Source organism: Podarcis filfolensis, assembly GCF_964270895.1.
Source record: "Podarcis filfolensis genome assembly, chromosome: 3".
Lineage (NCBI taxonomy): Eukaryota > Metazoa > Chordata > Lepidosauria > Squamata > Lacertidae > Podarcis > Podarcis filfolensis.
Window position 1 is genome coordinate 97,215,968 of NC_139606.1, and position 16,684 is coordinate 97,232,651.

At 43.4% G+C, this 16,684-nt stretch overlaps 1 protein-coding gene across 2 annotated transcripts in view; it reads left to right on the forward strand.

Moving 5' to 3' along the window:
- INTS7 (integrator complex subunit 7) overlaps positions 1–16,684 on the forward strand; it is a 44,095-nt gene that overhangs the window by 15,068 nt on the left and 12,343 nt on the right. For both annotated transcript variants that reach the window (XM_083605026.1, XM_083605027.1), the window contains exons 9-14: positions 1,124–1,258; positions 1,895–1,992; positions 2,887–3,126; positions 6,538–6,675; positions 7,286–7,492; positions 14,928–15,122. In XM_083605026.1, the coding sequence (XP_083461152.1) occupies positions 1,124–1,258; positions 1,895–1,992; positions 2,887–3,126; positions 6,538–6,675; positions 7,286–7,492; positions 14,928–15,122 (1,013 nt within the window). The remainder of the gene's footprint in view (positions 1–1,123; positions 1,259–1,894; positions 1,993–2,886; positions 3,127–6,537; positions 6,676–7,285; positions 7,493–14,927; positions 15,123–16,684) is intronic.

Here is a 16,684-nt window from a genome sequence, read left to right on the forward strand (position 1 = left end):
GAAATGAGCCCTACCACCGTAGTGTCATCAGCAAACTTGATGATTTTGTTGCTGGAATAGATGGCTGTACAGTCATACGTATAGAGAGCATAGAGCAGGGGACTCAACACACAACCCTGTGGTGAGCCGGTGTTAAGGCTAAGGGCTGTGGACATATGTGACCCTACTCTAACCCTCTGAGAACGTTCTGACAAAAAATCCAAAACCCAGAGACAGGTGGAGTTGGAGAGTCCAATCGCCTCTAGCTTGGACACCAGTCTATGGGGGAGAATAGTGTTAAAAGCTGAGCTAAAATCCACAAACAGCAGCCTCACATAACTCCCCGGCTGCTCCAGATGGGACAGAGCAGCATGGAGAGTGGTGGTGATAGCGTCCTCTGTGGATCTATTTGCCCTGTATGCAAACTGGTAGTTGTCAAAAGTTGATGGAAGACAGGAAATAATATGACGGCGCACCAGTTTCTCAAAACACTTCATGATGATTGGAGTCAGTGCAACTGGTCTGTAGTCGTTCAAACTACTGATTGTGGATTTTTTGGGCAGAGGGACAATAGTTGACGACTTCAGGCAGGGTGGGACAATAGACTGGTGTAAGGACTTGTTGAAGATCTTAGTAAAGACCCTCGCCAGCTGATCCGCACAGCCCTTCAACACCTTTCCAGTGATGCCATCAGGTCCAGCCGCCTTCCTCGGATTCACCATCCTCAATACCTTTCTCACCTCATGCTCCTCTACCGTGAATGAGGGGCCCCTAAGGGCTGGTGGCTGTAATACCAGCGTCTCAGGTGGCTCCTTCTCGAAGCGAGCAAAGAAGAGGTTAAGCTCCTCCGCCAGCAAAGGGTCACCGTCGACAGCACCAAGGTTAGGTTTGTAGTTGGTAATGTGCTGAATCCCCTGCCACATTTGTTGGAAGCCACCCAGAGTGGCTGGGGTAACCCAGTCCGATGGGTGGCGTTATTGTTATTAAAATAAATACCCCTTTATAGCTTAGTTGGAGGTTAGGCAATGCTTATAACCAGACCATCTTCCTATTTTCCCCTTGCTCTTAAACTGTGGAAAAGAAAATACTGCATGTAATGAACAAGGCTTTGCTGTTTAAAAGTATCCCACTATTTCTCCTTTAGGGGCAACAGCTACGACAACAAGATCATCCGATATAGTCAAACTAGCACAGGAATGCTGTTACCATAATAACCAGGGTATTGCGGCTCATGGAGTCCGAGTTCTGACAAACATAGCTGCTTCATGCCAGGAAAAAGGTAATTCTAAAAGGATGGGTGGGTGGGTGGGTGTCATAGTATATCTCCCCATGTTTGATGTAATGTGCTGTGTTTTCCTTTGGAAACAAGTTGAACTCATGTGGACGTCTACCTTTGATGCTAAACTAGAGAGCTCAAGTAATTGCTGTTTACTTTCACTATTTTTCCATTGCTTATGAAGTATTTTGTTGGAATGAGAGCTAAGCATGGTCATCCTAATGTAAATCAGTGCACTGCTCTTAAGTTGACTGGGTGTGAACTGCAGACATCCTGCTCATTTCTCTGCCAATGTAATGAAAGAGAAATTTTAAGATGGTGTTGCTGCCTTCCAGTTCATAGCCAAATCTAATGGTCATGTGGTTTGTTTTGTTTTTCATTTCACCGTTTTCTCCTCCCTAACACTAAGAAATGCATGCAAGCTAGAACTGACAGCATTTCAGTTCTTGGGGTTTTAAAACTGATGGAATTTATTTGAAACTCATTTGGCTGTGCTGTATTACTGCATCAAGGCATTTCTAGCTCCCAGATTTCCAAAGTATGTTAAAGGGGAAATGTTTTGTTCTCTTTCATGGCCATGAGGACCACAGTGGCTAGTATTAAAACAGTTAGGAATTAAAGTTTAAATATTTGTCCTAGATCTTTTGCCGTTGGAGCAGGATGCTGTCTTTGGCCTTGAATCCCTCCTTGTTCTTTGTAGTCAAGACAGCAGTCCAGGTACTCAAGCAACCTTAAAGGTAAATAATGAATCCACCCCCACCAACCCAGTTGTCTTCCATATTAATCTATGTAAGAGCAATGGAGGTTGTGTTAGTGGGGCCACTTTTTGTGGTCTGGTTAACTACTTAAAGTAGAAATAAATGCCCAAGCACTACCGAATGCACACAGATCAAGGGCAGGACTCAATAAGTTAGCAAGTCCGGAGTAGCCCAACATTTGCCTCACTGTGCTCTTGTGAGCTGGCCACCCCATATAACCAAAGAGGACTGACATGCAAATGAGTTAATGCCTTTTGTGGAGCAGGTAGTCAGGAAAAATACTTGGGATAGGTGAATATGTAGTTTGTCTCATTGTCGTTCCATACAATAAGTAGTAATATTATATGTGTTGACTGTATATCGCATGAGTCTCATCTTTGTAAAAACAGAACGGAGATGGGACTAGAGTGCTATCCTATGTTTAAACCACATAAACCACAGTTTGATTCTGGCTTCTTCCAATGAATCATAGTTTAAGCTAAACACAGTTTATCCTTTTTAGGCAGGATGTAATCAGCCCAGCTTAGTTTTAAGTTTAGAAGCAGCTGATGATTCCCAAAGCTGGAAGGGTCTGCTGTACAGAAGCTTAAAGGCAGTATCCAACAAAACATTTCCATTAGTGCAAGGACTTCTGGCTCTGCAGTGTAACTTCCATTCCCTCTCCTCTCTCTGTGCACTTCCTAAATCTGAATCCTCCCTGCATGTTCTTTAGTTTAGAGGGTTTGGTAGTTTGGCAGAATGCCTTTGTGGTTTTTGGTTTCTCCTTTATTTTGCACCTTCATGGTTACATGAGTGTTGTGACCAAAAGTGAGTAGCGTTTGACAGATTTGTGATGAATGTTGAACAAGCGTTTTTTGTTTTTCCCCAATGCAGATAGCACTCACTTGCATGGTGAAACTGGCCAAGTGCCGCCCCCACCTGAGCCAGTCCATTGTGGAGTCCTTGTTGACACAGCTGCACAGTGCACAAGATGCCGCCAGGATTCTCATGTGCCACTGCTTGGCAGCCATTGCCATGCAGTTACCGGTCTTGGGAGACGGAATGTTGGGGGACCTGATGGATCTCTATAAAGTGATTGGACGATCTGCATCCGATAAACAGCAAGAGCTTTTAGTAAGCAACATTGATTCCAGATATAGCATACTGGACCTGGGTACCACTGGATTGAATAATCATTTTGTAAACATGTAGTATTACATGTTGTATAACAGTCAACTTGCCTCATTGCAGGGAAAACCATGATGCAGTTACAACATTGCTGTGTTTTTTGCTTTCTCTTCTCATCATGGGGTTTCTTTCTCTTTTTTTGTATCCTTGTATCCTTTGCCATGTTTCTTCTATCCCATTCTTTCACGGCGTTAGCATTCACGTTTAAAAGACTTGTTACTTCTCCTTTCATTTTTGGTTATCAAACCTGTTGTAGAGAAATGCAGTGTGGTTTTGGATAACAATTTTACACGAAAGGATTTCATTGCTTCTCGTTTCCTACCTGTGGTACTGGAGGAATGTGTCTATGAACTTGTGAGAGAGTGAAAGCACATTATGACAAACCACTGGTCCAACAAGTTTGAAAGCATATATCTGGGCAGACCTATCCTTCATCTAACCTATGGTTGCCACTAGTCATGATGCTTAAAAAAACCCCCATTATTTTCAAAGCCAAAATGCTTCTGTCTAACAAATACGAGGGATTAGCATCAGAGCACTGTGTTAGATATCAACTGAATGTTCAGGCAGTAGAGAAGCTTGTTTGGCTACTAGATGAGGTGCTAGATAGTTGGCTTTTTAAATTAAATAATGATGTCACTGGACACCTTGGATTTCATGAAGTCAATGTGATTACTGAAAGAGCTGTGTGTGTGTGTGGAGAGAGAGAGAGAGAGGAAGAGAGCATTTTTAATAAAGTAAATGAAAAAAAACACCATTGAACTTGATGGTACAGAGGAGTGGCATGTTAAATAGTTTAACTTCTATTAAGTAAGCATCAAACAGATGTTTTTCAGCAAGTAAAGGAAACTTAAAAGTCTGCATCCCAAACCTGAAACACATCCATTTAGGAGTATATCTGCAGTCTTATTAATCTTAATCCTCCTTCAGTCCAGTAGGTGGCACTTGTTTTACATGGGTGGTCAGCTTGGTCTGGAAATGACAGCACCACTGTAAAAAGTCTTACCCATTTCCACCATGGCTGTAGACACAGGACAGCTCAAAGTGGATTTGATGCATCCCATGTCTGCATGGTTTTTGTATTGCCCACCTTATCCAAGTGGCAGCCCTCATGCACACCCCATTTGATTTGAATCTTGCCAAATCCACGGATAATGTGGGTTGGGGAGTGACTTTACTCAACTGTGGAGGCGTTGAAGCGCATTGTGCGGGTGCAGTTTTTTATACGTGTGGTGATGTTTTGCTGGGTGCCATAATCACCCCTTCTACTGCTTCCGTTGGTAAGGCACTCTTTGGTGGGCTCAGGCAACACAACTGAACATATAATTAAACCTGCTTTGTGAAAGTCTTGTGTATCGGAAAACATGTATCGAGAGCGAGGGCGGGCGTTGCATGCACAAGTGAACAGATATTTCCCCACAACAGAGCTCAGGTTTCTGGACCTCAGGGAGGGTGTGCAGGTATCAGTTGAGGGCAGCAGGCAACAACTCAGCATTTGAACACATCGCCATCAAGTACCACCCACTAGTGTGGGTGGGAAACATTGAAACAGTTCAATTGAAAGTTCTTGTGTGTGGACAAACATGCACAAACTGCCTTGCCAATGCTAGCCAAGGCAGAGAGGAAGTTCCCTCAGCTCTCTTGCTGATGCACAGGGAACAGGCCCCGGGAAGTGGCAGGCTTTGGCAGTGGCGTAGCGTGGGGGGTGCAGGGGGGGCCGGCCGCACCGGGCGCAACATCTGGGGGTTAGGGCAAATCCACGGGTTAGGGGGCGCAAATCTGCGGGTTAGGGGGTGCAAATCCACGGGTTAGGGGGCGCAAATTACTTGCCTTGCCCCGGGTGCTGACAACCCACGCTACGCCACTGGGCTTTGGGCAGAGCTGCCTGATCCCACACACTGCTGTGTGTGAAACTAATAAAGGTGTTTCAGATATAATGGGCAGAGGGCTGAAACACCTTGCTGTTTGCTATACGATATTTTCATGTAATTTTGTTCCAGTTATTTATTGTGACTGTGTTGCTGAATGTTTTTCTACTTTTTAATATCTTTTTAAGCCTCAAAAGCATAACAAATGGGAAAGTGTAGAAAAGGACCACCAAAATCAAGGGGTTAGAATGCCTTCTATACAGAAAAGGCTTTTTTTGTTTAGGAAAGAACACGTCTAAAGGCTGGACATGGTAGAGGCTCGTGAAATTATGTATGGTGTGGAGAAAGCAGGTTTTTTGCCCTCTCATATAAGACTAGAAATTGGATCAGTCGGTGAAATTGATTAGCAGTAGATGCAGGACAGACGAGAAGAAGCACTTCAGACAGCACATAATTTATGGAATTGTGCTCATAAGATGTGAAGGTGACATTAGCTTAGATGGCTTTAAAGGGGGGATTAAGCAAATTCTCACATCAATCATTAGCCATGAGGCAATGCTGAATGCAAGTTGCAAAGCAATAATGCAGAGCTGTTGTTTTAATGCCCTTCTGGTGATACCTGACTGATCACAGGTGCTGGATTCGTAGTTTGATTCAACAGGGCTTTTACGAGGGCATAAAGCCATTTCACTACCATTGGTTGTATCAAGCTAAGTTGTTCTCAGAGTAGACCAGTTGAAATCAGTGGCCTTAAGCTAGACCTACGCATTAATTTCAGTGATCCAGTTGTATATAACCCCATGTTTACTTGCCAAAGCTTGCAATCCTTTTCAGACAGACCCACTTGCAAGCAATTTCCACTGAAATCCTTGAGACTTTACTGGAGGTGAATGTATCCAAGCTCAAGAGTGTTGGACTGGGTCCTAAGCTCTATTGGAAGTGTGTTTGGTATTAGAGTGGTTAACCTTTCAAAAAAAGTAACAAAACTATTCAAATGTAGCACTAAACCGGGGTTTAAGGTGTATGAACCTTGGACTCTGCCTTCCCCTTCTATATTCTTCCTGTTGTGGTGGTCAGAGATTGAATAAAGTACTTACCACTCCTGGTTTAGCAGCAATGCTGTTTTGTCTAAACCTAGCAAACTATGGTTTGTGTAACCTCCCGTTTCCCCACAAACCAGGATTGCATTGTAGTTTGATCCTAATTTGTCATTGTGATTCTGATTGGAAGGCCAATTTACTAGTTTTTTACTAGTAAATTTACTAGTGAACCAGGTACATAACTACAGTCGTAGCTTGGATGTCAAATGGAATCTGTTCCGGAAGTCTGTTCGACTTCCAAAACATTCGGAAACCAAGGTGTGGCTTCTGATTGGCTGCAGGGTTCCAAAGAACGTTCGCAAACTGGAACATTGACTTTTGGGTTTGCAGTGTTCATTTATTTGTGATTTATTTTTTCATTCAGCTTTGCACTATTCCTTCCTTGTTAGGTATCTCTTGCTACTGTGATATTTGTTGCCAGCCAGAAGACTTTATCCTCTGAAGTGAAAACTGTTATCAAACAACAGCTAGAAAATGTCTCCAATGGATGGACAGCTTACAGGATAGCCAGACAAGCTTCCAGAATGGTATGTGTGATCCATAATTTATAATTCAGGTTTCCCCAATAAGCAACAACTAATTGACTGAGTTGAAAGTAACTCTTTGTACTCCTTAAATTCCCCATGAAGACTGTAACCTTTTGGGGAGATAATTGCCCCACCTACGTGATATAAAGTGGCTGCATTTATTTATTTATTTATTTATTTTGCTGTACTAGGGTCTTTTTTAAAGAATAAGGAGTAGAGTTAAAATATGATTCCAGCTATTGATGGATCAATTCCCCTCAGCTAATTTTACAACAACAAAAAAGCCGGCTGATTTCATTGGAGACATGGTAGGGTCTGGATACCATTTTGTAGAGTCCCATTTTGGCAGCTGTTAATTGGAGCACTCATCTTGAGCAGGGGCGCTGTTTTAGATTTCATTGGGAAAGACTAAGGCCTTTCAGTGGGGAGAGCAAGATTCTCAGCAAGGTTCCACTTGTGGGATATATTCAAGCTTTAAATGGCAAGAATGACTTTGAAATGTTTTTGACGATTTCATATTATTCTGATCCTGTTTTATCGTTTGGTTTAAGTTTTGTTTTGTTTTGTTTTGTTTTCGTTCTGTAAATCTCTCTCTTGTTGCCCTGCACAGGGTAACCATGGCATGGCCAGAGAGCTGTATCAAAGCTTGCTGACTCAGGTGGCTTCAGAACACTTCTACTTCTGGCTAAACAGCTTGAAGGAGTTCTCCCATGCAGAGCAGTGCCTGACAGGGCTGCAAAAGGATGATTATAGTTCAGCACTTTCCTGTATTGCTGAGTCACTGAAATCTTACCACAAAGGAATAGCATCCTTAACGGTCAGTGTGAATCCCCCCCCCCTTTACTTGTTGTAGACCTGTAGGTTAAAGCAATTGTCCTTTTTCACTACTGTTTCTAACTAGACTCTTCTTCAGATGTCTTGGAAGAACAAATGTTGCGCTTACACCTACTTTCTTAAGCAGCAGTAGCTTATTCCAGCAAGAACTTTAGCGTTTAAGATCTTCACCTTCTTTCTGTCTACATGGCCTCGTAGTGGATTGGTCGCTACCAAATTGGCATGTTGGCAGTGCAAGACTCCAGCAATAATTTCATCAGTAAGGTAGCTTACTCCTGTAATAATTAAACCAGTAAACTACTGCTGTTTGACAGAGTAGGTATGAACCCACTGCTTTCATGCTCACATTAACATTTATCATCACATGAGTGCACAGGAGGCAGAGATTGAACAATAGCAGTCTTGGCTGCAGTGTGAACGATCTCGGATTCCTTGTGCAATCAGCCAAGAGTCATCAGAGTTCTCTTCCGTAAAACGAAAACCTTTCCTCCCCTTTTGTTTACCTTTGGTTGCATTTGCCGGAATGGAACTGTGTTCTGCATTCTTGAAATGCTTAGCCAGGGAGAGGGACTTGCCCTGCTGCACTGGAAATACACTATGCAGTAGAGAAACAGCGACTAATTTGTATTTTGGTTACATGAACAACGACATCATTTGTGGATTATTTGCATTAATGTGTTGGAGGCTCGGCTTGACCTTATTATGGACCATGTTGCATAAGCTTATTCTGACATAAATAACCAATCCAAGAAATTCTGGATCTACCACTTAAAATGGGTGTGGGAAGCATGAGATGTGGCCAAGTAATGAATATGCATTCTTAAGCTTCTTCATTTTCAAAGCTTTGCTCAGTTCAGTGTGTTGTTGTGGTTAGAACATTGGACTGAATTCAGGCAGGCAGAGATCAATCCAGCCTCACCCCAGAGGTCCAGAGGTAAACTTGGCTTGGTCTCTCCTTAATCTACCTTGCAGGTTTGTAGTGAGGATAGGAATGGCCCTATATCCTCTGTCCTGATTTTTCATTGCCATGGCTATTCAAAGAGCCAGAAAAGCCATTTTCTCCTCAGGGAAGGGGGAGAGCCTGCAGAAAAGCACCTTGAGGGGGATACATGTTGTGGTGAGACACAGTTTGTCCAAACTTGATCTCAAAAATTACAGGATATAAATACATTGTCTTCAAAGTGAGTCCCTTGATGTGGTAGGAAGAAGACAGGCTCAAGGCTTATTTAACTTGCCAGTTCTATTGAATTGCTGCAGTCCTGTGTTGCACAATGTGTGCGTGAACATTTCTGACTCCAGAAGAAGGCAATTTGTCAGCTCAGGCAAGCAGAAATAAGATAGAGCTTGGTTTATATGGAGCAGAAAATGTATTTAATTGCTTATCGTGACAAAAATAGTGCCCGTTTCAATAGAAGAACCACAGTATGAGAAAATTGATGTTTTAGGTTGCCTTCGCAATGTATGTGCCCTAGTTTGAGCCTTTTATTAACCAGTAATTGTTTCTTATGAAGCTTTAAAAATGCAGCTAAGTAGTTTGTTCATCTCTCTGGGCAAATACTGATTTGGTTGTTTCATGTGTCTTTTATTGTGCCCTTTGTATATGGAAATCACAGAGCTTTGTTTATTAGCTTGGACATCCGCAGAACTCTGACAAATATGTTAATTCAGAAAGTATTGCTGCTGAATGCATACAAGCTGTGTGTCTACATGCCATTTACAAATGCATATGCTCTGTCCTTTTCTTTCTCCTCTGTCTCCCTTTACATCTTTGGCCCTTAACTTGGGTTCTCAAGCCAATCTAGGATCAGAATATCTCATGGAACTTTGAAGTGTCAGGCATAGCTCTAATGGCTTAAGCCCAAACGTAGCAGAGTTTTCCTGCACAGCGAAGAAGCTAGTTGAGGTGGAAATGACTAGTCAGCTAGACTCAGAATAACTATTTACAGGATTTATTAAAAGGAAAAATAAAACCAGCAGAGTTTCTGCATACAAAACAAAGCAAAATAAATCCTTTCTTTCTCTCTCTCTCTTAACCATGCACAGCACTCCTACTCCTAACACACCCCTAACACACCAAACTGTGCTAGCAATCCCTAGATAACAGAGTTGAGTGCTGGTCGTTAACCAATCAGAGTAAGTAGTTTCTAGGTCAAGCTGACCTTGGCTTTCTGCCAAGAGTAAATTGACACGGCCTTGAGTTAATTGTGTGAAGCCAGAATCTGTAAGTTTCCCATGAGAACCAATTAACAGAAACTGAACACCCCCTCACAGATTCTGCTGGACAATTAACATCAAATACACCTATGTAGGAGATTATTTTTCCAGCAAACCTAAACCCTTGCACATTCGCTTGTTCTTTACCTTTGCCAATGGTTTAGTTAACACATCTGCTACATTTTCTTCACTTGATACATAAGTACAGGTGATTACATTGTCTTGTACACAGCAACGCACATTTTGGTATTTTACAGAGATATGTTTGGAACGCGATTTGAAACCCTCTGTTTTACTTAAGGTTATACAAGCTTGATTATCAATGTAAACTTGTACTGGTTCTCCACAATTTACATTTAAATCTGTTAACAAATGCTTGAAATAAATCACCTCGTTGCACAATTCACTCAACGCGGCATACTCTGATTCCGTTGATGACACACTTACAACGTCTTGCTTGCGTGACCGCCAGCTGATTAAAGCTCCACCGACCATTATGACTAGTCCTGTGACAGATTTTCTATCCAGCAAATTTCCCCAGTCACTATCACAGTAGCAACTCAACATTTCATCCTCTGAAGAATTTAATTGTAACATATAGCCATTGTCTGTTTGAGGTATCTCAGAACTTGTTTTACCCCTTTCCAGGCATTTAGTGTGGGTTTTGAGACCAATCTACTTAATATGCCTACTGCATAGCTAATATCAGGTCTGGACCACTGTGCTAGATACAATAAACTTCCAATTACAGAATGATATACATCAGGATGTTCAAATTCAGGACTCTCATCTGTATGAAGTGTTTTTATGAAACCTGGATCCATAGGCACCACTGCCCCTTTGCAATCCTGCATCCTGTATGTAGTCAGTAGTTGTTTAACTTTGTTCTGCTGACTAATTAGGCAGCTGCCATCTTGGGCCCAGCACACTTCCAACCCTAGATATGTCCTAACCAGGCCTAAGTCTTTCATTTTGAACTTACTGGACAATTGCTTGGCAAACCTTTTAGTTTGTTTATCTGTTTTGCAAGCATACTGTACACCCACCTGCAGCCTACAATCTTTGCCCCCTCAGGCGCTGCTACTGGTGTAAAGACCTTGTACTCATTAAGAGAGGACATCTCTTCCTCCATTGCCTGTTTCCAGAGCTCTGCCTCCTCTTTTGGTAACTTTAACACCTCCTGAAAACTCTTGGGCTCTGCAATTACACTAAACACATTTGCAGTATCTGGAGAAAAACGCACCGGAGGCACTCCTTTGTTTTGTCTTTTAGATCTTCTGGGAGAAAAATTTTCTTCTGACCCACTTTCCTCCTCAGAACTACGACCTCTCTTTTGTTGCTTAGCAACTGGTCTCTGGCTAATTCCACTTTCTTGAGAGCTCTTATCTGAACTTTCCTCCCCCTCAGACTCTGATTCTCTATGTTTACCTTCAGAGTCATGAAGCTCCTGGGAAGGTTCAAACCAAACCTCAGTATTGGCATGTAGTCTCTCCCAGCCACTATGTTCACAAAAACTGGCATTCCTGGAGATCACAATGCCATTTGTCCCTTCAGCAAAGCGGAAACCTTTTCCCAGCTCCTGGTAACCCACAAACACTAACTGTTTGGTCTTAGGATCTCCCTTCTTTCTCATTTGTTTTGGAATTAATACCCAGGCTTTTGATCCAAACACATGCAAATGGTCAATTTTGGGTTTTTTCTGAAACAATTTAAAGTACGGAGTTGTACCTATTGTTTGATGAAAGAGCCTATTTTGGAGATAACACGCGGTGAGCATGCTCTCCCCCCAATAAGACATGGGCAAATCAGCATCATCAAGCATGGCAAACATCATGTCTTGTAAAGACCTGTTTTTTCGCTCTGCAACGCCGTTCTCCTCTGGGGAAAAAGCGTTCGTTTTTCTATGCCCAATGCCACGCTTTTGTAACCAATCTCTAAAAGCATTTGACATAAATTCGCCACCTCTGTCCGTCTGAATCCTTTTGAGTTTAATGGACAGAAATCTTTCCACAGATGCCACCCAGCCTTTAAACTTAGTGAACACGTCACCCTTATTCTTCATGGGAAAAACCCAAGAATAACGTGTGGCGTCATCCACAATTGTTAATGAAAAACGCGATCCACCCCTGCTTACAGCAAACGGACCAATTACGTCCATGTGAACCAGCTGTAGCGGTGACTCACTAACTCTGTCACTTCTGGGGTAAGAGACTCTGTGGGTTTTAACCTTTTTACAAACATTACAATCAAGGTACTTGTTACAACTCTTTAAATTACCCCCATCAGCCAATTCAGACATTTTTAGTATACTTTTCCAGCCAGCATGCCCCATTTTCCTATGCAATAAGTGCACACAGTTGTCATGTATAGCTTTGTTATTCACTGCAGGCTGAGATTTACTGACTACTGCTGCAACTTGAGATCCTGCTTTAAGCCAAAACAAGCCTCCCTCTGACTTAGCAGTGCCTAAAATCTCACCAGCCTTCTTAATAATGCAACTGTCTCCTTCAAAATACACTTTAAACCCAGCTTTTAGCAAACAATCTACAGACATCAGATTGCTCCTTAATGAAGGCACATAAAGTACATTTTGCAGGCATTCATGAAGACAAGGAACAAAAACTGCACCCCCTGAAATCACTTCGGAAGTACTTCCGTCTGCTAGAGCCACCTGGCTGCGCTGTGCTGAGTTCTTAGAAACAAACAATTCATCTGAATTTACGATGTGCCGAAACGCTCCCGAATCGACCACCCAGACAGCTTGTTTCTCATCAGCAATCTTGACCTCGGCGGTCACCAGCTGAGCCGACTGTTTTTGTTTGAAGAATTTCCTTTTACGCTGCTGCTGCTGCTGATCTCGTCTCTGCTCCTGCACCGGCCACTGAGACTTGACCAACTCAGGACATTGTCGTTTTAGATGCGCTGAAGACCCACATCGGAAACAACGCCTAACAGCAAACGCAGACTCCTCACCGGCACGCTGCTCTTGCTTCACCCCTGGCACGGCATGAGAACTCCTTCCAAACCGCCCACCTGTAGAAGCCTCTGCAGCCAACGACCTTTCTTGCCTCTTCTGCCACTCTTCAATCAAACGCCCAGTAACGTAACTGATTGATAAATCACGCTCCTGTATGCCTTCTAGAGACAAAACTAAATTATCCCAGCTTTCCGGGAGAGAACTCAAAATAATAGCCACCTTCTCCTGCTGGTCTAACGCACAGTCTCTTTCCTGTAGCGCAGCAAACTTTAACTGTAAACTGTGTAGGTGTTCCTGCATTGTAACCCCAGGCTGTAACATTGCCTTGTACAATGCCTTGCGAATGAACAGCTTGGAAACCGCTGTCTCACGCACATGGAGTTCTTTAAGTGCTTGCCACACACCTCTAGCTGTCTTGATTCCCCTCACATACGGCAACTGGGAATCTTCCAGCCCCAAGACAATTGTGGCCCTTGCTCTTTGGTCTTTATCGAGGTCTTCATCATCAGGCTTCGCAGGAAACTTACTCACCACTTGCCAGAGACGATCCCTCTGCAGCACTGCCTGCATGCGTTCCGACCACAGCAAGTAATTGGAGTCATTCAGACGCTCAAAAGCCATCTGAACTGGTTGTGAGGCCATCTTGAGAGCGATGTCCCTGGAACCCGGAACCAGCTACTCACGACCACCGAGAGAGAAAACAGGAACCACAGCACCCAGCACTCACACGCTGCAGCTGTTGTCCTTGTGTCCACTGCGTCACCAGCTCACCACAGTCAGGAACCAGCCAGTGTCCATCTGCTGCACCAACAGGAACAACAACTTCTGGAACTACTGGAACCAACGCTGTTGATGCAGACACCACCACAACTCAGGCTGGCAGCACAATGCTCATAACCTCATGGAACTTTGAAGTGTCAGGCATAGCTCTAATGGCTTAAGCCCAAACGTAGCAGAGTTTTCCTGCACAGCGAAGAAGCTAGTTGAGGTGGAAATGACTAGTCAGCTAGACTCAGAATAACTATTTACAGGATTTATTAAAAGGAAAAATAAAACCAGCAGAGTTTCTGCATACAAAACAAAGCAAAATAAATCCTTTCTTTCTCTCTCTCTCTTAACCATGCACAGCACTCCTACTCCTAACACACCCCTAACACACCAAACTGTGCTAGCAATCCCTAGATAACAGAGTTGAGTGCTGGTCGTTAACCAATCAGAGTAAGTAGTTTCTAGGTCAAGCTGACCTTGGCTTTCTGCCAAGAGTAAATTGACACGGCCTTGAGTTAATTGTGTGAAGCCAGAATCTGTAAGTTTCCCATGAGAACCAATTAACAGAAACTGAACAATATCATCCTTCACAAAGGCTGGACAGATACATATCCTTATATCCTTCCTTATAAATCTGCTGCTATTGTGGCTGCTCATTTTTAAAATTGGCACTGGAAAACACGGCTGCTTCTCCCTTTTCTTCAGCTCTGGCCACACATTATCCTAATGCTTGCGTAATGATAAATTTTTGAAGGTGCCTAGTGCAGAGAGAAAGGAGGTATTGGAAATTAGGACCTTGCTCTACTCGGGAGAGACCTCTACTGGGGTGATTATGAGTTTGAGGGAGATGTGATGGGGTGGAGGGATGGGGTCATTGGTTCTAGCAGGGTTACAGATAGCCCATTTCTGGACTCCCCAATCCTGGGTCTTTTGCGTATGAAGCTGCTCATCTGCCGGACCTTCTGATTTAATTGTGGATGAGGGAACTGGCCTGGCATGCATCTCCATGAGCTGGGTGAGCTAATTGGGTGGAGTGGATCTGAGGACTGACTTAGAAGGCCTGAGACACTGACAGGTTGGGGATTCTGCTGTTTTTTGCATCGGACTTGGTAATTCTTGCGGTACTTGTAAAAAACAAAGTAGATCTCACAGGCCTGAACTCTACCCACTCCTAATCTAAATTACGTTTCCTTATTAATCTAAATCTTGTAAAAGTCTATCCCCCGGCTCCAAGCAGCAGTAGCAACTTCTGAATATCTGTGGGAGCTGTCATCCATAAAGTTCACCCGTGGAATGTTCTTCTGAATACTAATACATAATCCCCCAAATATCCCACATTATCTAAACAAAGTGTTCTTCTAGAGAAATGATTTCTAAAATCGAAAGGGCATTCGTCAATGGCTTTTGGCTTGGGTCACCAGTCTCAAAGTTCTGACTCTGTGTTTTGTTTGTCTTTCAGGCTGCCAGCACACCCCTTAACCCTTTGAGCTTTCAGTGCGGGTTTGTCAAACTCCGGATTGACCTCCTTCAGGCTTTCTCTCAGCTCATCTGCACTTGTAATAGCCTGAAGACTAGTCCTCCACCTGCCATTGCCACAACCATTGTCATGACCTCAGGCAGTGACCTTCAGCGGTGTGGACGCATTTCCAACCAGGCATGTGCTCCAGTTTGTCCCTGTTATGAACGTGCAATTATATTTTTACTTGGCTTGGTGTGCTGAGATGAAAACAATGAACAGTGAACACTGACCAAAAAAGTGACCAGTAGCTACAATTCAACCGATCATTAAAGGATGAGGCTCCTTTTGCAATGGGCAGAAGCCACAGTGTTCTCCTATAAACATGTTGAAAAGGTACAGACCTTCTGCAGAAAGAATATTGTTTAGTGCCTGTGCCCAGGAGCTATGAGCTCCCATCATCCCTGACCACAGGTCACACTGGCAGGGAATTATGGGAGCTGAATCCAACAACATTTAGAGGCCTACATGTTCCCCATCTCTGATTTAGCATAGTAAGATCTGTTTCATGATGCCCTGCTAAAGGTTCCACCTTATATGGAGGCCAGAAACATAGCTTTGTCCGTGAAAGGTGCTCCCAGTGGAAGTACTTAGTTTCCCCTCCTTGCTTGCCTTCTGGGGCATGTTAGCACTTCAACTTCACAGAATTCATATGGCCGTTGATTTGTTAAGATGTTCCTGCCCTGATTTAGTCTTGCTTGCACCAGAGTTAATCCCTTACAGTGAATGCTCCAATCTTGTCCCCTTTGCTCCTCCCTCCTAGTGCACAGAGGAAACTAAACAAAATCTCTGGCTTAGAAGAATGCCAGAACTGGAGGTGGCGGTTTGTTTCAGTTCAACAAACCATGATAAGTAAGCCAAAAACAAACTTCAGTGTGCATAAGATCAGATATACATTGACCCAGTTCAGTCGTCACATCAAGCCATAGTTAGGGGTATTCACAATCACTCATTATGTGGGCTATTTTGACCCATTCCCCAACATACAAACACTCCCCTCATAAGAGAGGGGGAAAATATACCAACTGTGGAGCTTATTTTCCCTCTATCAGCCCCCTTGACCTTCTGCCTGGGCTGGTATGAAACTGGAAAGGTTTTGGATTCTCCCTACCCCACTGAATTGCTTTGTCCCATAAATGAGTACCCTGCATTTTGGCACACAAGAATCCTCCAAAATTGCCACAAAATGCACTTTGAAAATTCATACAGCAAACTAGAGCAAATTAATAATAAAAAAATCTAGTATTGGAGATTTCAACCTTCAGATTCCAAAAGTCTGGCAGAGTGCCGTGGTTTTCATTTGCCTCTTAAAAGCAAGAATTGATTTAGCCAGGCAGGTCTTGCAGAAGAGAATATTCCACAATTGAAAAGGCCCTGCTCCTAATAGAGCCTAACCTAATTTAGATGGGCAGCGTGGGGGAAAGGCAGGAATTGGATTGTGAGGCAGGATCAGGGAGAAATCTGAAGAGCAAATTGGCAGGGAGGAGGGAACTGGACGGTGCAAGAAGTGAGGCAAAGGCAACTTTCAACAGGGCAAAGAGAGAACTGATACGTTTGAGGTGCAAGTTGTAATTGGATTCTGAGCAGCTTGCCAAGAATCACCTGCTGGTTCTATATGTTAGGGGCTGCTAATGGGAGCCAAAGAAAGCAGGGAAGCTCAGTTGGCTTCAGGCGAGCCTGTGTCCCAAGACAGGATGGAG